General features: G+C 40.4%; 1 protein-coding gene across 1 annotated transcript; it reads left to right on the forward strand.

Annotated features, from left to right (window-relative positions):
• Positions 1-305: 305 nt before the first annotated feature.
• Positions 306-21,997, forward strand: unc119a2 (unc-119 lipid binding chaperone a2). The gene is made up of 5 exons (XM_085420898.1): positions 306-975; positions 17,089-17,202; positions 17,862-17,961; positions 18,052-18,224; positions 20,053-21,997. The coding sequence occupies exons 1-5, from the start codon at positions 705-707 to the stop codon at positions 20,163-20,165; spliced, it is 771 nt and encodes a 256-aa protein (XP_085277024.1). The 5' UTR covers positions 306-704; the 3' UTR covers positions 20,166-21,997.
• The last annotated feature ends 17 nt before the right edge of the window (positions 21,998-22,014 follow it).

Here is a 22,014-nt window from a genome sequence, read left to right on the forward strand (position 1 = left end):
TACAAGCGGCATGAAAGCAAAAAATAAAAACAATAATGCATTGGACTCCAGAAATTGATAAAAAAAAAAAAATTGTTATTTTTGGTGAATATTGAGGCAAATTAGTTACTCTGGCAATTAGCCATTTCCTGCAAAGCAGCAGTCAAACACAGGCCTGCTGTTCGGTTAATATCTCCCCTGCGCCATCAACAAATAATCACCTCACTAGCTGCAAATATCGGAGACGTTTTATATCAATCAGCTGTTTGTCGCGCTGATTGCCGAGCGCAAAACTCGGTTGTAGCGCAGACTGTGCGCAGAAGCACCAGCCGGTCTCTGCGCCACTGAGACGCTCTCTCTCCCCTCCTCCTCCACCTCGTCAACGGCAACAGCCATCTGCCGCCTCTTTTAATTTCAAACCCAGCAGATTTTCCCACAAACGTCCAGCTTCACTTGACAGAACACAAACTGCGTTTGACGCTGTGGAGGACAGCTCGCTCTCCGCACGTATTGCGCTGGAGCAGGAAGACAGCCGGGGCACATTTCGCACACGACACTCCGTCTGCAGAGACAGGCTGTGGGAAAGACGAAGCGGATTTGAATTAAGCACCGGATAACAGGCAGCAACTCTGCATCTTTCGGTGAGGGAGGGAGAGGAGGGAGGCAACTGTTTTGTAGCTATCTTGGAAGCCCTGGGTTAGGAGAGGGGGGAGGAGGAGCGGAGAATGAGCTATTCTTGCACCAGCAGAGGCAACAGCCAGGACCCATCAAGCGCTAAGAAGCCCGCCGGTAGTAATCCAGCCAGAGACGCCGGAGGCACCGACAGCGGCACAGACAGCACCAGTAACGGCAGCCCCAAGCAGACGGCGGCGATGAAAGTGAAGAAAGGCTGCAACTCGACCGACGTCGGGGTCCCGGTGACCACCGAGGAGCAACTGCTCGCCAGCACTGTGATCACTCCGGAGGATGTTCTTGGCTTGCAGAAGATCACAGAGAGTAAGTTCAGTGCTGCTGCTGCTGCTGCTGCTTGTGTTGGTAGGTGAGTGGGAAAAGGGGGACAAAGGTGCTCTTGTATGAGTCATGCATCACGTCATTATCGTGTCCCCTTATTTATGTAATCCATACAGGCCCTATTGAATAAGCGTTATTGATAAAGCGTCACTGGAGTTCCACTCTCCACTGAGCTGCTGGTGTACGTTTTTTGACAATTTGTGCGCAGAGGAGCATTCAGCTCTCTCTGATGGCATCTCAGTCCTGCGACCTGTGGAGGTGCAAGCCCACCACTGTAATGTGGAGGTTAAGCAGTGGAGGTGGGTGAATGATGTGGTGCATGCAGACAGCGTGCAAGTGAAGATGTTGAACCGGGATCAAAAGAAAGACTGGACGACCCACTCTGCATTTTAATCTCTGTTAAATTAAGCAGGGCGTCTTAGCTGGAGACGTTTGGGTGACCCAGGGGTCATCATTCAAAGCAGTCTGTGTGGTTCCTCTGCTTCAGTAAACATGTAAATAAAACAGGAGGCAAAGAAAAAATATCCCATGCCAGTGTACAAGTTGCAAAATGTGAATATGCTATAACAAACAAGCTTAAAAAGAAGTATGAAAACTATATAAATACACTTGTTATAATAAGCTATCCCTATTGCTAGCACTGTAATGAGTGTGTGAAGGGAGTATTTTGCTGTTTAAGCTGAAGCCAGTTTATAAATGCAGGAAACATCATGATCGACTCTCTGTAGTCACATTCGCCTACTGTTAGATGTTAGTCTCTTTAGGTACTTTTAAACTCATGTGCTTGTTCCTTTTCATAACCTTCTGATGAGAAATCTGCTTATGACATTAGCCTATTACTTAATGCATCTGTTTTTTTTTAATTATGTCACACCTCTAAACATCCGAGAAGCAGGCAGGAAGCTCTTATGTTCACAAGAACTCCTACATTTATTATTAGTTAGCTAACAGGTGGCAGCGGGACATTTGACTATTTGAAGGCCAGTGTAATACCTCACTTACACAACATACTTGCATTACATACTGAGTGTGATAACATGCAAATGCTCTGTGGGATGTTTTCACTGCTATTTTGAAACTTGCATGGGGATTTTTAGGCTCACCTCTGCATGTTCAGTTCTTCTCTATTTCTCTGAAAGCTTTCATTTCACATGCACCCGTGAGATGCCACAAGCAATACAGTGAGCGCTTGTCATTCCACTTCTCTCAAAAATATTCCTACAGCGGAGGAACCTCCACCTGTCTTCATTCCCTGCTTTACTTTTCCTTATTTTCTTGTTTCGCATGAGATTAACAGAGGACGATAAAGCTGTAATGATGAATGGGTCTTTGCTTGTCCAATCCAATATAATCACAGCTTACTGAGCTTTGGGAACATCCATTAGCTCATCTTGCTCACAGCCATCGAAAACTCTAGTAGTTTCTCTAATTGTCCATTATGCAGTCTATTATTAGACACACACTAGGGTAATTTCAGCTTTGTTTTGACTTCATCGAGAACACGTGTGCGCATCTTTGTGTTTTTAATCGGCAAGTCTGTGATCCCATAAGTGAGTGTGTGATGTGTTGCTGCACAGGGACACGTAGGCGAGCACCATAATGATTCTGACTCCCACGCCGGACCCCGTTATGGTCTTGGAAACTCACTTTCCTATCTCGCAGCGTCATAGCTGGAGGCAAGAGGAGGCATGTGTGAATCACCACAGCAACGTGGATACACGCTTGAGTCACTACAGCAACGTGAAGCATCTCCCCTTGGTTACAGCCAGTGGAGCGTGCATCATCTCTGTTCTCCCACACACTTCCTCCTTGCTCTCCTCGCCCCCTCTCCCATGTTAAACAGTGTAGGTTATGGATTGTACGGACAGAATTGGATATGCATACACTCACGCTTGCTTGGCCTCGTTTTTGGTGGTCAAACCAAGCAGGAGACATCCTGTGCTCTCCTGAGATGTCAGAGCCACCGAGGCCCTTCTGTTGTTTTGTGACTTGTCACTATTTTTTTCTGCTGCTGCAGATTGTTAGTGGCTGAAATTGAGTCCCTCTCTAAGTGGCAAGCCAGATTTAACAACAGTCTTGAGTTAAAGAGGTTTTTGTTGTTCTTGTTGTTATTGAGTGGTTTGAACCTGTTTGGAGCTCTGACATCCCACGAGGGGAAACTTCAGTTTGTAGCTTTTTTTTTTTGCAGTGTAAAGATGTCACTAATCGTTTTGCCCTCCATTCATAATCAAAGCAAGCTGCTGAGACTGATTGGGATTTGCATAGACAGAACGGGCTTTCTACCCAGTTGACTGATTTGATCCTGATTTTGTTCTTAACCGAATCCTAAACTTAATCCGTCGAGTCAGCATGGAGCCTCAGAGCGGTAAGAAAGGCCCCCCTGCTGACATTGTGATTGTGTTTTGTGTCTCATGGGGAAGCAGCTAACTGCTATTTCTGTTGTTTTGTTTAGCTCTGAAAACAATTGAAAAAACACATCATTTTGCAGCAAACATACTGAAAAACTGCCCAGTATTCTCTTTCCCAGCTTCTTATATGAGAGGATTTGCTGCATTTCTTTGTATATCATTGGGAATCAAAATGCTGTATTTCTTAATTATTATTTTTGCAGTGTAAAAAAAAGGGAGAGAGAATATACATTCCTTAAATTGTCAGTTATTAAGTGATGAAACTTCTTATTGGAACTTAATAAGAAGTTAATAAAATGTTGCAGCCACCAACATACATTTCTGGTCTCTGTATTTCAACACTTTAATGTTAACATTTAGCCTCCTTCTTAGTTTTTTAGAGGGAGGCTTTTCATGAGAGGGTGACATGCTAAATTACTGTGCAATGCCAGCAATCAAGATCCAGAAAGTTACTGGGTGTAATGCACAAACAGACTTATTCAAATTAGAAATAAACTCACTGAAACTGAAGCACATGCATCTTAGATTGGCCACACTTCACACCAGGATATTGTAATGTAAAGATGTTTCTCTTAAAAGTGCAGCAACAGTTTTAACACACTTTATTTCATCTTGTTGGTACATGTTGGTGATACATGTAGATGTATCACCAATATGTAGTTGTTATGAATGGGGACAAATTGCTATAAATGTGAACACGTTATTGCTGTAGGTGGGGCAGTTTAACCTAGGTGTCTATGAGGACTGACTTGCTTTTAAGGCCTCAAGTGGCCATTGGAGAAACTGCAGTTTTTGGCACTTCTGTGACGACACTGCATACAAAAAAACAGTTTATCAAAGTAACCCAGAACCCAAAGTCACAAAGAAAGGCAGCGAGTTGTTATTACACAGAAGCAGCAACTGCATAATGTTACAGTTTATTAAATCTAGTACACACCCATGCCATGTCTGTGGTTGCCAGGCAACACAGATAGTGTCACACATAAAGAAAGTTAAATTAAAATTGTGCTTTTGTAATGTGTTATAGGTGCATTAATGCTACAAGTACAACCACATATTAACAGGCTAATGTTATTATGTGGTTGCTAGGCGATACAGTTATGTCAAATACGTCACGCGCATTGAAAGTTTTGTGTATATAAAGAAGTTGTTACTATTGTGAAATTAAAAAGACACTGGTGTTGAAGGTGCATAAACTTTGGTTGCTAGACAACCACCATATTTGATATAGATAAGAACCCTGAGAGGCCTGAGGTATATCTGCTGTATTTTTCCAACATAATTAAGTGTTTGTTGATACAATTATTGAAACTTCACACTAATTGTTTTGGCTGTTACAAAAGTATTAAACTTTGAGTTTTAAGTTTATGGACTGCTTCAGTTTGGTGAGTGCAAACAATGTAGTGGAAAAACTTCCTAAATAGCTGCAGAAATGTCTTCACTTATTTTAATTTCTTTTTGGTTATTAGATGACGTGGATGATACTAAACAACATAAACCAGTCATGCCGACTGGAGTGAGTATTTGCTTTGAGTTTAGCAGTGGCAGTGTGACCGTGCAGAGCATTAGTTCAGTGCGGATAAGCTTGTTTTAGCTGATTGGCATCAGCTGTTTCACATTTGGGCAGCTCAATAGCACAGGCATTAAAACACTGACACCATTGTTACTCCGATGATTATACTCCTGTAAACAGCGTCCGTTACCTCAGCTCTCCACACCCAACCTCCTCTATATTTATTGATATTTTACAGAGTGGATTTAATGCTCATACACATGTTATTAAAGGGGGTTAGCAAATGCTCAGGTGCTGCTTGGAGTCTTTGTGAACTTCCTCAAAGGCTTTTCTGCCCCCCAGTTTTTTTGATAACAACCACACGAATATATTTTTAATGACTCTACAGGTCTATTGTGCTGCTTCTAACGTTCTGTTTCCAGCTTCTCAGATGGGATGATTTTGCTGCTTGACTTTATCATATTATGGTAAATTGAGCATTTGATGATTTTGGTCTGATGGACAAACAAAATAAGAAGCTTGTTCTGATCAAACAGCTAATTAAGAAAGTGATCTGCATAGGAAAGATTGGGTGATTTGGACAGCTTATAGTGCATCATTGTGGTTAATAACTACTCATCTATTTCCTAATAAATCATAAAAAGAATTTAAACGCCTGTGGCTGGATTTCAAGTCTTTGTGCATGTTGGGGCTTATGTACACATGAGTTCTTTTTAAGGGTGGCATAGTGGGGTGGTGGTTAGCAACATATCCTCACAACAAGCAGGTCCTGGGTTTGATTCCAGTGACTGGCTTGGGTGACGTTTGCATGCTCGCTACGTTCTGCTGGGGCTTCAGCTTCCTACCCCAGTCCAAAGGCGTGCATGTTAGGTTATCTGGGGGTTCTAAATTGACCAATAATGCAAATGGTTATCTGTCTCTCTGTGTTAGCCTGCAATAGTTTGGCAACCTGCCCAGGGTGTATCCTGAGTCTTGCCCAGTGACAGCTGGGGATAGGCTCAAGCCCAACTATGACCTTGAACTGAATGAGTAGAAGAAAATGACATGGATTTAATTTTTTTAACTGAAAGATTAAATAATACAATTTTATGAACTTTGTCTCTGCCAAAATTGAATATGACAGGAACTTTTTCACAGAAACCCGAGCGATAGTTCTGGAGCATTGGTCGCTGTCTCATCCTCTGGATGACCTTCAATTCTGCAGCCAGTAACGATCTGACGTTTTCTGCACTCCAAACTCAGTGAAGTGGAATTGCAGCATGTGAACCACTTCCCCACTTGCTGCAGGTTTTCGTTTGAGTGTCTCTCCAACACAAAATAAAGACTGCCAATGTCAAATGACTTGAGTTAGTCAAACTGTAGGATACAGTCCTTCCTAGAGGATGAGTGGATGATGGGTTGAATGTAGTGTTAGGGTTTCTTATACAGACAACTTGGAGCCATTGAGCCATTGGTCAGCTCTCTGCTGTGATGTTCATTCATACTCATCGATAGCACTAAAGTGGTTTAATAAGTATAACTTCCTGACTATCTTAAGAGGACTGACTGCACTGACATTTGACAGAAGCAGTCACAGAAATATGACCGTGTGAACCGACCTGTGACCTGTGAGGTGTGACCGAGGTATGATTTGAATAAACGTTTTTATAACCCACAAGCTCTGTTAAACAGTCAGAGCATAAACAACCCACCTTAGTCTTTTGGTTTGTACTATTTTAACAGTGCATCGGTGCAGGTGGGATGCAGTTAAATCTTCCGTACTATAAAGTTAAATGAACTTTTTACAGACTTTTAGCAAAATTAATCTCGTTTACATCTACCGTCCCTGGGAAGACCAGATTATGTTTAAATATCTTTAATCACACTGTTATCAAGGTTGTAAGATATGAACAACATGGCTCACTTATGTTTACTACAATGTAGTACAATGTTTTTGTAAATACTACATATATAAAATGCATTTTATTTAGTATAATAAAATGGGAAATAAGTGCCGAGGTTGTACAATTGAATATGACAGCTATGACCACCTTAATTCTTTAACACAGCCTGAACTCTTAGTGGGTTTTTCCTTTTATTTCATTAAGTAGTCTTCAGTAATAGTTCTCCAGGCCTCTTGAAGGACATTCAGAGCTCTTCTTTGCTTCTTCTCTGCTTCAATATTGCTGATATCTGGGCTCTGGGGAGACCAATCCATGACTGATAGTGTTCCACTGTGTGTTTGTCTATCCAGACATGCTTTTACTGCACCAGCAGTGTGTTTCTAGTCATTGTCGTGCTGAAAAATAAAGCTGTTGCCAGTCACGTGTTTTCCAGATGCCTGGTGGATGAAAATTTGATGGTATTTTTTCATTGATTTTGACAAGATCCCCAACACCACTGGCTAAACTGCAGTCCCAAACCATGGCGGAGCCTCCAGTGTGTTTTACAGTCTGGAGACACTCAATGTTGTAGCTCTCTCTTGATATCCACCATACATACTAATGATGATAAATGTGCACATTATGTAAGGAATAAAAATTTCACATTTGGATTCATACCTCCATCAGACCTGTTTATACTGATTTTAGGTCCAGTTCTTGTGTAATGGCAAACCTCAGCCTTTTCTCCCTGTTTCCCTCCATTAAGAATGGCTTCTTGACAGACATCCTTCAGCTGAGACTATTTTCTGATGAGGGTGAACAGTAGAGGATCAGCTGAGGGGCCAGATGTATCTCTCAGGTCCTGTGTCAATTCTTTACTGGAGGTTTTCTTATTTTTTTAAAGTAAGTAACTTAGAGATACTGCTCATCTGCTCATCACACAGTACTGTAGACATACTTTACACATTTCCAATAACCTCTGTCCCTCAGACTGAGTAATGATGACATGTCACTTTAGCACATCTTCTTCCTCTAGCTTCACATCTTTTATCATCACATTGCAGGTTCTGGTCATTCAACATCTGCAGTCTCTTTAGCCACTCGTCTCTTCCTGCCTTTCTCTTCACTGTCCTTACAGCACACCTGCTTTGTCACCCCAATCTCTCTCTCTCACACACACACAGTTTCAGCCCTGCCCCCTCTCTCTAATGATTAGTTGGATTTGCCTTCATACGAGTAACTAAACCGGATTAGTCCATGTGAGCTGAGTTGGGCTTAAGTGCCTTCCTCATCCCACCTACGTAACCGGCAGATTGCTGCTCACTAGAATACAAAGAGGTTGCTGTCATTTTCTTTGGCATTCACATGTATTATTATGTACTCTAAGTGCAGGATGATGCCCGATATTTTTTATGGCAAAAGCTTTTTAAGAAAAAAATTTCTTTTATAAAATGTAAAACTTTAAAGACAAATAAAATGTAGCTTTTCGAATATTTATATCTAGCATGTCACCCAAAAAAGGAAGAAAGTAAGCAGTTAGTTTTTGACTATTTTGATCTAATAATCATTGCTGTGCAGATGCACTGTGCAGACAACGAATGCATCTCTGTTCATGCAGTATTTAAAGTTCAGGCTGGTTCTGGTTCAGAGTCTTACTTTTAGGTCAGGTCAGCCACAAGTTTAAAGGTTTTTCCTCTTCATGTTTTTTTATGTGGCCTCTGTGGTCTGTCAGTGAAACAAGCAGCAACACATGATGAGAAAGTCTTCCCCCCCTTCAGCTGTTGCACAATTTCTCAACACTCGTTCTCTGAGAGATGATATGACATTTGTCACATGACCAACAATGACACATTAAACAGGCCTGTTTGCATGCTCTTTGAGCTTCTTCTTCTTTTTCGTTTTGTTGATCAATCATTGAAATCATTATCTATTGCCTAAGTTTTTTAATTTGTCAGTTTTTTTGTTGTGACATTTCTTGCTGTCATTTACAGGAAAAGGTATTTCAGTTTAACGGTGCTGTTTAAGTGCTGTTTAATGAGCAAGGGTAAAGAAAAAACATAAACTGGAGCGATCCATCAGCATCTAAAGAGGGACACGCTGAACTAGATACCATTATTAGGTTCAGCTGTTGTGTTTATGAGCCTTTTTATGTGCCACTGATACTGGAAGGTTCCTTAAATTTGTTCTGTCCCAGTGTTAACTGGGTGAACAGCTAAAACAAGCTCAGAACTGTTTATTTTGGTGTAATTGGGCCACATGGCGCAGTATGTGTTGAACTGTGAACCTGACCCAGTCCGACTCGGAGCTGCTGATCTCTGCAGGGAATGTTCAGGAGGACAGATATCTGAAATCACCTTAAGTTAAAATTATTAAATTTGGAGCACTTTTCTGGTTTACTGTAGAAGGCATCTTTTTCTGTATGTGTGTGTGTGTGTGTGTGTGTGTGTGTGTGTGTGTGTGTGTGTGTGTGTGTGTGTGTGTGTAGCTTTAAAGGCTTTTATTAAGATATTTACCTCCTCTTTTGAAAGAGTAGCAGCGTCACAGACTCGGTTTATTTATTTTGTTTTTATGAAGATGCTGCTTTAAATTATTGCATTTTTCCTTTATCCATCATTAAACCTTTCTGGCACAACCGGGCCCACCTGTGAGGATATTTAATGGAAAACTCTCTGGGGGTGTGAGGTTTCCTCACTCCCTGAGGGCCAACTCTTTCTTGGATCTGTTGCTGCTCTCTGATGCAGTTGTTTCCACCCCCTGCTTGCTTTTTTCTCTCTCTGGTTTTGGTGTCTTTTCATGTTTACCTGTAGGGCAGGTGGCCTGGTAAATGTTAACCTTACCATGCCTTAACACAGCTTGAATTTTGGAGGGAGGGACATTAGAAGTATTTTGGCCAGTAAATTAAGAAAAAGATAAAGATAAACTGTTTACAGTAATTTGATGTAACTCAAATAGTAGATAACATTTTGACACATGCATATTTTTGACAAATCATTCCAGTAAATTGTTTCAAATCCAGAGTGCCACTTCAGACTCCTCTGACCAAAGACTGAGTCAGCATTTCCTTTATGTTAGCTAACCCTGCAAGTGGGTGAAAATCACAGCTCAGCTCTTCCTCTACAGCCTTTTTTCTTTTTCTTGAGTCTGAGGCTTCAGACTGCTCTAAATGCTCTAATTTGTTCTCTTTAATATTGGAGAGCAAATATCCTTAATATGTGAACATGAAAGCCCCACCCACCTGCTGGTCAAACTTAATATTTGCAAGTATATTTGCAGCAATTTCCTAATGTTGTAAACCTGCTCAACATTTGGCAATAAACCCCATTCTGATTCTGATTCTGATTCTGAAGTGGTATCCAATCAGAGCAAAGTTGGCCTGAAGAGAGAAGAAAATTAGCTTAATGGCTTGGTATGGATTGGGTTGAACTGAAGGGCAGTATATGATCAATGAGCATTGTTCCATACAAAGTTTTTCTACAAGAGTCCAAGAATAAAAAGATAGATCTGAAAATGAAGTTGATAGATCCCCTTTAAACCCACGATTCCTAAAATGTGGGCTGGTGAACAAATGAAAGGAAATACTTCATCATCCAAACAGAGCCTGTTCACTGTGTGTATCTTTTCTAGTATTCATGTGTGCAGCGAAGCTGTAAAATAACATGAGGACATACTTTAATATCAGCACGAGGCATCATTCATGTGCACGAATAAGATGCACCTATAAGAAGTGGGAATAAGGCACTGAACGCTCTGATCAGCAAACTTTTGTTTTGTGAAGGACGTGAAGTGAGAAGCTACTTGAGGATTTTGTTAAAAGCAGCTGACATTTAAGTTTGAGAAGTGGTTTTCAGATGAGTTTCCTGTTCCCAGCAGCAGAGCGAGCACTCAATGGTTAAGGTTTTTGTCATCTTCAGCACGTACCATAATTCAGTGTTGACTGCGGTGACCACTTCACTTCACGCTTTGAATTCACTTAAATTTGATCAGTCGCACAAACGCACATACGCACAAACTCTAAAAGCTTGGGACATGCTCTGTCTGGAGGTGTTCACAGCCCAGAAGAAGAGCTGGCAGTGAAAAACTGAAGTCTGCTGGCAGCTTCGTTTCTTTCTGGGAGCAAGTTAACCTCAGATGGCTCTGTGTGTGTTGGTGTCTGTGTGTGTTTAAGGCAAAGTGAGATCGTACACTTGTGAAAGGACACTGAGCCACAGACAGTCTCACACAACAAATCCATTGTCTTGCTTTCAGCCTCATTGTCCTCATGGGACTTAATTAGGAGGCTCAAAGGTAACTATTAGCAGTAGGTTAGCAAAAGGACAAGGACAACACCAGCTGTGGCACAACAGACTACATTATACATGTGTGCAGCACACACACAGACACACAAATGCAGATCTGCTAATAAAAATCCCACACCTTGCAGGCACAAATATTGCATGTTATTAAATAAAATTATGTGGTTGCTGGGAATGTTTATGCTAGTGTGACTGTTTCATGTCTGTGTGTTGAGGCGGTTTGGATGGTCAGGTGTTGTGTGGTACTAAATGAAGCCGGGTATGCAGAGTTGATGTGTTTAGAAGAGCCGACCTCAGCATTCAGACTGACAGAGTAGCAAAGGCATCACAGTGTCACAGTGAATAACGTCAACTCTGTCAGGCGCGCTCACCGCATGCAGTAAATGCAGTTGACAACATGCTGCGACTTGGGGGTGAGGCTCTTCTTTGGGGGATGCTTCATACATAAACATGAGGAATAACACACGGGGGTGCATTGTGAATAATCCTCCATTTGGGATTAACGTTGAAATAAACAGACTCTCGGGCTCCTGCTCAGTAAAGTTCTCATCCTGACTGCTCCAGGCCAACACGTTAAACCAGGTACATTCACCATGAAGTCACACTGGTGAACTACTACTAAGCTACTAGTTAATATGTAGGTTATTTTTGGTTGATTATTTCCTACTCGATTCTTTTATGTGGGGCAACTTGTTAAACGTCAGTTCGAAATCTATTTTCTTTCACTCTTCATTTTTGTGTTTTTTTACACTACAGTTGTGAGCCACCCTCATTCCTTCACAGCTGGATAGGAAAATGGGAAATAGGTCCAACGATTTATTAAAACGTGCAAAGATACATTGAAAGACATTATATAAGGTAAGATTTTAATGCATTGGCAGCGTGTTTGGTATCACCTGTCACTGTCTCTGCTTCTGTTGTCCTCCACTTGTCCAGTTTCCTCATTTTTATGAGGACACACGGCCTCTGAAACATGCCAAGTTTTCATCTGATAACTACGTTTTATGTCGTCAAATTGTTATCTTTGGCTACAGAAATGGGAGCAAATAAAGGCATCAATTTGGCTGTGAGCTAAATTGCCCGTTTTGCAGACAGAACACTGCTTCATCCTTTGAGTTAGGTGCTTTTTTTATGCTTAAATGATTCATAGGTCGGTGTGAAGTGGCCTATAAAACAACACAAAACTGCATTCTTCTAGAAATGGTCAGGTGCAAGGACTGGACAAAAAATGATTGAGAAAGCAGCCAATGTCTAAAGAAAAACTTTGAAAGACCTTCAGACCTGAAAACAATGTCCAACAACTGTTTTTTTTTTTGTAGGTTGTTGCTCATTCAGTGGGCGTGTCAGAAGCATTACCGAAGTTATGCTCGGAATTAGCATTATAAGACAATACACACAGTGACTCACCTACCACAGGTGTAACATCTGTGTAACATGAAGCAGCATTCAGTGCGCCATTGTTTCTGTTTAAAGAAATGCTTTTTGGTATGTTTGGTTTAAACATAGCTCTGGTTGTGTGGAAACCAGAGTTTAGGCACAACTCTGGTGTCCGCTGACAGTGAGCCAGCCCTGCTGCTCGGAGGCACCATGTTGGTGGGAAACAGGCGCACTGAGTCTATCTGCTGTTTGTGACTTAGAACTACTGTCCTACAGCCACCTCAAGCAAGGAGTTATTAGTCAAAAATACCACCTGATTTCTGCAGCTTACAGCAGGCTATGTAGCTGTGGTCCTGCTATTCTATTGTCCATGTCTTCCTCCTCTCACCCCAACCGGTCGCAGAAGATGGCCGCCCCTCCCTGAGCCTGGTTTTGCCAGAGGTTTCTTCCTGTTAAAAGGGAGTTTTTCCTTCCCGCTGTCGCCAAAGTGCTCGTTCATAAGGGGTCAGGATTGTTGGGTTTTTCTCTGAATGTATTATTGTAGGGTCTACATTACAATATAAGGCGCCTTGAGGCGACTGTTGTTGTGATTTGATGCTATTTAAATTGAATAGAATTTAATTGAATTCAACTCATACTTCCTAAACTTTGAGTGGAAGCACACTGACCTCAGATGTGTTATTTGGTGTTGGAGATATCCGGCATTTCTAGCTGTCAGTGTGTTATGAAGAACAGCTGGTGGGCTGATTGGTCAGTCAGAGCTGCCTCTTCAGCGATTAATCATCCCCGAGGCAGCAGCAGTGTCCCCACTGTTTCACTGCAGATTTGAGCAGGCAGATGTGGTTGGCTTATCGTCTGCTGACACAGCAGATGAGTATGTGTGCATGTTTGTGTGTGTGTGTATGTGTGCGTGTGAAAAGAGCATGCCCATCAAGAGAAACTGCAGAACATACAGCGACAAGTGCCGATCTGTTAAGATCAAACAAGGCAAACACTGTGACATCTTTTAAACTTGCTGTGTGACTCTGGGTAGGGCTGGGCCATATTATACCGTTCACGGTAATACCGGTATAATGTTAGGCAACGATAGGAAAATGAAATATCGCGATAGAATGGGAGTAAAACGCGCATACGCAGTGCCTTTGTTTTCATATGCACATGGCCGGTTGTTGAGTGAAACAGATGAACCAGAATTGGTTTGTAAAAATGGTGCAACTTCAGTGATGTGGAACTGGTTTGGTGTTTGTCCGTCAGATACACGACAAAGCACATTTTTTTGCAGAACATGCAAGCGGCCGTTGTTATTGTCGTATTTGTCGGACTAAGATGCTCTTAAATCTGGGAGTAATTTGGGTCCTAAACTCCGTATGCTTCAGGTCAAACAACACTGCAGCATCACTGAGAGTTAAAAACTGTCTAAATTCTTTCATCTTTAATAAAACGATCAGCATTGCTACTTTACCAGGTGTAACTATAAAGTTTAACTTCCAGGCATCCATGAAAACAAAATGTATTACATTTAACGGAGTTAGAAGTTAGCAGGAAGCTAGCGGAAGTTAGCTCGCTAGTTTCACTAGTTACCTAAGCATGATATTGCATGTTCTGACTGAAAGATTTCTGAAAAAAATTCAAACGTACAGCTCTGCTATCACTTCCAACATAAATGAAGACAGGAAACTAAACAGCAGTGACGTTTGTAGGGTTACTGAAGTTGGGCTAGCTGATATATAATGATGTGCTACGTGATCGCTAGCGACACAGCTATGTTAGCATAACATAAACAGTGAAGCTGGAGGACGAACACTAACACTTTTCCACTTATAAAAGTTAACGTTAAAGTAGGGCTGCTCAATTAATCGAATTTTAATCACGATTACGATCTGGGCTTTCAACGATCATTAAAAATGACTGAGCCGATTATTAGCCCCTCCCTAATTTATCCGCGACACCTTAAAGGCCGGTCCGTGAAAATATTGTCGGGCATAAACCGGACCGTGGCGCAAAAAAGGTTGGAGACCGCTGATTAAGAGGACCCGAGGGAAGCTCGGAAAGCTAAGCAGAAGTTATTTGGAGAGTGACTGCCGTTGGTTGAAAAGAGAGTTTAAAAAAAAAAACTTCAGTGGTGTTGCGCACTATTTTATATTATTTTTTAAAGTCATTGTTAACCCTTTAAAGCCGGTCAGAGCAGCACGCTCCGTTTTGCGTAACTATTTTTAAATCCCTGTAGAACCTGAACTGTGTAAGCTAGCGCAATAATTTGTTTTCCATATGAAACCGGAGGAGTTGTACTTACATCTGATGCCATCAGCTTGTCCTCGGTCACGGTTTCGTTCCACATATAGCTTTGCAAAAATTGCATAAAAAGCGCTTGCAGGAACAAAAACATAATATTCCAGAAACACGCTTTGCCGTTCCTATCAGCTGTTCGTAACACTTCCCACAGTGAAATGATGCACATGCTGTTTTCTTTGCAAATTTGCATCATAGGATTGTTTTTTGTTTTTCCTGCAGTATATAAAAATTGCTGTATCTCCAAAATAAAACTATGAAGACACTCAAAATAAATTTCCTGTTGTTGTAAACTATTTTTTGCAACTTTATTGTATTTAAAGTTTTGAGGGATAAGCCTCTTAAATTTCTCCAAGTAGAAATATATGTAAACAAAACAAAAGCGATTTTCAATTTTTTTTGTAGTTTATTGCACTTTTTTGCAATTTATGTAATTACTATGGACTTAATGCATACATATTATTAAAATATGGGCTATAACAGTTGTATTGATGTATAGCAACTTGAAATGCTCCCACAAATGGCACTACAGCATGTAAAAAAATAATATAAGCTCTGGTGGACTTGGTTCTATAGTAGGTCTTAAAGGGTTAAATAAATATCGTCAAATAATCGTGATCTCAATTTCAGTGAAAATAATCGTGATTATCATTTTTGCCATAATTGAGCAGCCCTACGTTAAAGTTCCTGATAGTTAGAGACAAATGCAATCGCATGGCAGGATGCTGTAAACGGACCAAACTTCTGTCAGGAGAACAACTGAGATAATCCATCCACAATACGAGGTTAGTCATTAGTATACTGCAACAACATGGGAATAGAGCAGCTGCCAGAGAATTCAACATTAATGAATCAATGGTACAGAAGTGGAGGAAGCAAGAAGAATGAGTTTAATAAAGTTTGATTTATCTGACTGCTTTGTTTCGCTTAATGTGCCTTATAATCCCGTGCACCTTATGGTCCAAAAAATACGTACTGCACACTGCAGTTTAATGTTGCAAAGCACCTCTTTTTAACTTCAGTGGATATTATACATGGTTATGCTCAGGATATGTCAGCCCATTTCTACTGGAAATGCCTTTTGGTTAAACTTTCAGCAAGGAATTTGCATTTGCACTGTTACATTTTTATAAAGCTTTAATGTACATAAAAACCAGCTTCTTGTTTAAGTGAAAATAAATGGAAGGTTGTCTTTTTGCGCTATTAATGTTGTGGAGTTGTATTTTGTCTCGCATCAAATATATCGTCAGTTATATCGTTATCGCAAATTTTCAAATATATATCGTGATAAATATTTTTGGCCATATCGCCCTGCTCTAACTCTGGGTTTCTGTTTTGGCTCCTCGGGCCTTCAATGACCCATCCATTAAAAAAATTCCCCTCATCATACATGCAGCCGATAGGTAGATGTTACAGTTTCGCCTTCCCGTGGTATCAGATCAGCCAGGAAGCAGGAAGTGTCTGCTCTGCTGGGGAAGTCTAATAAGCACTGACACTGCCTGGTAAGGGCAGGAAGGATTAAGGGAATAAAAATAACTCACTTCTCTTTCTTACTGGGTGCTTGTGGGTGTTTGCCTGCAATTGCAATTGTGAGGAAGTGGCTCCTCTAACAGTTTTTCATCAGGATTTGTGCCAACAATGCAAGATAGTTTTTTAAGACATTAGTCAGTTGCTAATAAGTAGAAACCGAGCTCTTGTAAATGATCCCTTTCAGTTGTGTATTCATGGAGAAATGGCTCTAATAAAACACTTGAGATTACACCTGGCTGACTGTGGGAGTCCTAGTTATTATTAAAAGACTAAATGTTTAGTGTTTACAGTTATGCACCAATTCTCCAAAAGGCACATCACAAACAGTGGACGTGACGCCTAACAAACATTTACCAGCCACAGCCTCTTGTGTCAGTCAGCAGTCATGTTGCTTACTGCTTAACCTTAATTGGAAAGTTGAAAATGAGACGGAAGCGGTTTTGTACCAGGCAGCAAACGCCCTTTTCTCTGTTCTAAAGTTCTCTGTGGTTTTAGAGACAAACTCAACTTGACCTGTGAAGACCAGCAGACTGCTTTTTTTGCACTTCTACACTGATTTTGTTTTACTGCCTTGGAGGTTTCAGGTTGATTAAAATAACCTTTTACTCCTAAATAAGATGAGGAAACACACAATCTGTCCTCCCCTTCCATTGCTATTTGTGAATTTTTAATACTCTCTGCTTGCTGAGTCTCAAAAGGTATTGATTTTCAATACCCAGACATACTTATTTCCTTAAGATGTATTTAGTAGGGAGTAAACTTCCTGCAAACTCTCATTTTTGTGTCTAATCTATAACTATTTTACCTCCTTCCTCTCCCCCTCTCAGATTATTTGTGTAGCCCAGAGGAGAACATTTACAACATCGACTTCACCAGGTTCAAGATCAGAGATATGGAGACCGGCACAGTGCTGTTTGAAATCACCAAACCCCCGTCTACAGGTCAGTCTTCTGTCTTCTGCATTCATATATTTCATTGTCAACTATTTATTAAAAAAAAGAGAAATTTCCATCATGAAATGCTGTAAAGCGTATGAGTTTCAAACACTACATAAATATTTAAGAAATTGTTTGGAATACACTATATTGTAGCTACAGCTCTATAATCCCTTTGAATATGACTGTTGTGAGCTAATTAATCAAATAGAAATCGATATTGTTTATTCACCAGCTTCCAATCAGCAGCTCACGGGAGACATTACGTTATAGTTGTTGTTAAATACAATAATATATATAATAAATATTCTTTACATTAGGAGATTTCAAAGTGAGAGCGTTGCAGGAGGGGTTGATAATGTGTTTTGTACTTTCTGTAGTTTGAGTAGTGATTTGGTCTATTTACCTCTAAAAACAGAGTCAACCACAGCCCATCCTTTTAGAGGAACTAAGCTACAAAAGTAGGGCTCAAATTGAAGGAAGACAACAAAAATTATAAGATGCGTTAGGAAAGCAAATCTGTCCTTTTTCTTCACCAAATAAATACATTTTTCCTACTTGGTGCCATCCAGCACAATATAAATCTGCCATTTCTATTAGGCTTCCATCTACGAAGGTTTATCTTGTACTTTAATCTGCTCCATGCAAACTGGTCTTCACTTCAGATAAAGGAAGTGAGAAGAGGGATATTGACCCAAATGCCGGCCGATTCGTCCGTTACCAGTTCACCCCTGCGTTTCTCCGACTGCGGCAAGTTGGAGCCACGTAAGTGAGAATGTGTGTGAATCTTTATTGACAAGGACACGGTTAACAAAGGAAAGATTGAACCTTGTCTGTGTATGTTTTTCCTTCCAGTGTTGAGTTCACAGTCGGAGACAGACCGATAGAGAATTTCAGGATGATTGAGAGGCACTATTTCAGAGAGAAGTTGCTCAAGAGTTTTGACTTTGAGTTTGGCTTCTGCATGCCCAGCAGCAAGAACACCTGTGAACACATCTACGAGTTCCCACCTCTGTCTGAAGACATCAGTAAGTCTGTGCACCCACTAGAATATAGGTCTTGTGGAACAAACAGCATGCACACATGCTGTTTACCTTCTTTCTGAACCTCCCTGAGCCTGGGGTTACTGGAGGTTTCTTCCTGTTAAAAGGGAGTTTTTCCATCCCACTGTTGCCAAAGAATTTGCTCAAAGGGAGTCATATGATTGTTGGGGTTTTCTCTATTTTCTTTCTATTATTCCAGCATCTTTACCTTACAATATAAATCACCTTGAGACAACTATTGTTGTCATTTGGCACTATATAAATTAAACTGAACTTTTAAGGCTTTATATATATATCATAGAAAATCATCTGGTCCTTAGCAGGTCTTAATCAAGTAAGAAGTTCCACGAGGATTAATAGGGCAAGGAGAAGCCAAGTGCTTATAAAAAAATGCACTTGAATAACTGATGAACTGCAAGTATTAGCACCTCTATAAAAGCAGAGGTTTTGACAGTTTGCAGGCTTGGGGCAATCAGGTGTGTGTTTGCGCAATGCCAAGGAGGAAATCAGCAATAATATCTGAGAAAAAGTTGTTGCTACTCATCAGTCTGGGAAAGAGTTTTAAGGTCATTTCCAAGTCATCATCTGAAGTCCATCATTCAGAAGTGAGAAAGTATATTTACATGTGGAAAACATTCAAGGGACTTGCTAATCTTCCCAGGCGTGGATGTCCCAGCATATTTACCACAAGGTGCAATGCTTAGATAAACTACAGAGAACCCAAGAGCAGCATCTCAGACTCTTTCACGGTAGCACAAGGCTTTTACGAGGCACTGCTGTCTGAACATGGGCAAAAAAATCCATACTCCTCAACCAATTTGAGCCACAGACCCAATTTTGGGTTGGGTTTTTTTTATTTATTTATTTTTTTACAAAACAAGTCCATAAATCTTGTTCAATAAAGGGTTTGTACCAAAGTACTCTTAACTTAAATGTGAGGCCATCTGTCTGGTAGCTGAAGCTTGGCAAAAACTGGGTCATGCAACAGAACAACGATCCAGAGCACAGCAGAAACTTTACAATAGAGTGATGGAAAAAGTCCCAGTCAAAGTCCAGACATCAAAATCATAGAAATGCTGTGGTGGGACTTTAAGAGAGCTGTGAAAAAACAAATGACTTCAAACCTCAATGAACTAAAGAAGAGTGGGACAAAATGCTGTAATCTGCAATACCAGGCATTGGCCAGTGCGCTGGTCTGTCGGCCAGTGCCTGGTATGCCAGATTACCAGTCCAGCCCTGCTCAAAACTACAACTGGCAACCTCATGGTGGCAATAGAGAAGAAGCCACCAAAGCTTCCTGAGAATCAGGAAGTACCTGACAGCTTCGGTGCTCAGGAAGCTTTATCGAGTAGCTACTCAGATATTTAATTGTCAGCTTAAGTTGGGTGGGGAGAAAACATTCAAAAATACTTTAGCCTATCGTGTATTGTAATGACATATAAACTAAGTAAATGACACAGTTTTAATGTAAGCAACATAGTGAATTTACTACAGGGCATATTTGTCAGTCAAACAAGTGAATTAAGTGAACTCAGTGTGTCTTGAATACATATTTACCAGTTATTTATGTATTAAAGTCACATTATGTTTACTTCTTTCAATCATTTTAGAATGACAGCTATGCATCTCATTGGGTTTACACTTTTTTTCTCTTAAAACTACCTACTTTATAAAATTTTTAGCAATTCAGTTGCATAATAGGCCCAATGAAGGTGTTGCTTTTACTTTTTAAAATTATTTTCTGTTCTGATCTGACCAGAGTAGATTAGGAGCCGGTCTTCTAAAAGCTGCAATGTTTTCTGTCTGCTTGCAGTCAGAGAGATGATCCTGCACCCGTATGAGACACAGTCGGACAGCTTCTACTTTGTGGACAATAAGTTGGTGATGCACAACAAGGCAGACTACTCGTACAATGGCGGGACGTAGAGGTGGCACGCTAACAGGAGAGCAAGCGGAGTTATGGACTAAACCCGAGGGACGATCAAAATACACGTGTGGGGTTAACGTCCTGTTGATCCTGCAGTCCCTCTCCCTGTATCTCTTCCTCTCCCTCTTTGTTTTTCCTTCAGAGAGGATGCCGTCAAGAAAAGGCCCACACAGATGTGACACTTATAATCTGTGAGAGTGTGTGTGTGTGTGTGTAAGCACATCTGGGTTTATCAAAGCCTAACAGGAAACACACACACACACTGATGCACAGAGCTCAGTGTGGCGTCGCTGTAACAAAGTGTGTTTGTAACATGATAAACTTGCAAGTAAGCAACTTTTTAGGAATTATCAAATGGTTTTTGCTCTCTAGCCACGTCATGAAGTGAAAAAAGAAAAAAATCTTTAATTATTGGTAGAAATTATTTACATTTTAGGGTTTAGAAACGCATCTGAAAACGTGTTTTTAGGACTTAAAAACAGTCTTTTGGAAATCTGTTCTCAGATTCAGTGAGTCTGTGTGTTTTGTATGCGTGTGTGTGTTTGTATTGTGCGTGTGTCTACCCTTGCTTTTAGTGTCTTTTGTATGATCGTCTGTGTGTATAAGTTTGATGCATGATTGATTTAAATGTCAATAACATGAACATCTGGTTGGCAAAGTTCAAATAGATTTCCAAACCCGTTTAGTGCATATTCTACAAAGTAGGCAGTAAGTAGTTATTTTGTATTTATAATTCCCTCCCCCTGTCCCTTTATTCCTTTTAGTTTTAGTAGGACTTGTGTTTATTATATCTGCTCAAAGCACAACATTTTACAACAATCAGGAAACTTACAAAGACAAGCTGAGCTGATATGAAATGTACTTTGTCATCTGTGAAAATTCAACTGTACTTCCAGCCCCATGTTTCGTTGTTTAAGTGATAAAGAAAACTTTAGAGAGGTGCAAATTATGTGTTTCAGAAGTTTCAAAAGAGACGAAAAGGAAAACATGGGTTAGCAAATGTTCATGTTCACCCTGAAATGTTCTGCAAAAAAAGAAAGGATAAGGAATGTAGCAGCAGTTACTTAAAGAACAGGTCACCCTTAAATCTCTTCCATTCTGTTGTTTCTTCCTGCAGTCGTTCTCGTCATGTCTTGTGTGATGCGGATATTTTCTCTTTCTCAGTTTTTTTTCCCTGTAATATCTTATTTTCTGTCAAATTGTTTTCATTCAGAGACATTCCAGCGATTTGGACCCGAGTATGGTGATCCGAACACAGGATTGCTCCATACTGTAATATGCTCACTGTGCTTTTTGTCTGTTTGTGCTGAGACTCAAGAGCAACCACATAGTTTCCTGCATTTCTTTCCCTCATCACACACTCTAATTTGATGCACTAGAGATTGATATTAGTTTATGTGACTGATGATTTTAATGAGTCTAAATTTAAAATGCAGTTAATTTAGACAGATACTGCATCGTATTTGCAAACACTCACAAATCTATGAATAACAGGCCAGCTGAATCAAAGTTACTCAAATGTACCTGCTGGGTGTTCAGATTAACAGAGGAAATTGTGGACATGGATTGATTCAAACTGGCACTGCTTTGTTGATTTCATCCTGCACAACAGACAAAGTATGAAACATTTATAATAGTTGTGAAATGAACAGGAGGGGACTCAGATTTGACTTAATCAGAGATTAAGCCAATTAACATGAATGTTATTTTAAACAAAAATGTAATACAGATATGTAGAACAGATTTATATATGACTGTGACTCGTGCAAATTATTTTGAACTCGGGAAGTTTTTGACAATACAAATGTTGGTGTGACTGAAAAAAGTAAAAATAAAAGATTTTGAAAT

This window comes from Rhamphochromis longiceps, linkage group LG10, assembly GCF_057381845.1.
Source record: "Rhamphochromis longiceps isolate RC_006_pf linkage group LG10, R_longiceps_female_GT1.1, whole genome shotgun sequence".
NCBI classification, from domain to species: domain Eukaryota; kingdom Metazoa; phylum Chordata; class Actinopteri; order Cichliformes; family Cichlidae; genus Rhamphochromis; species Rhamphochromis longiceps.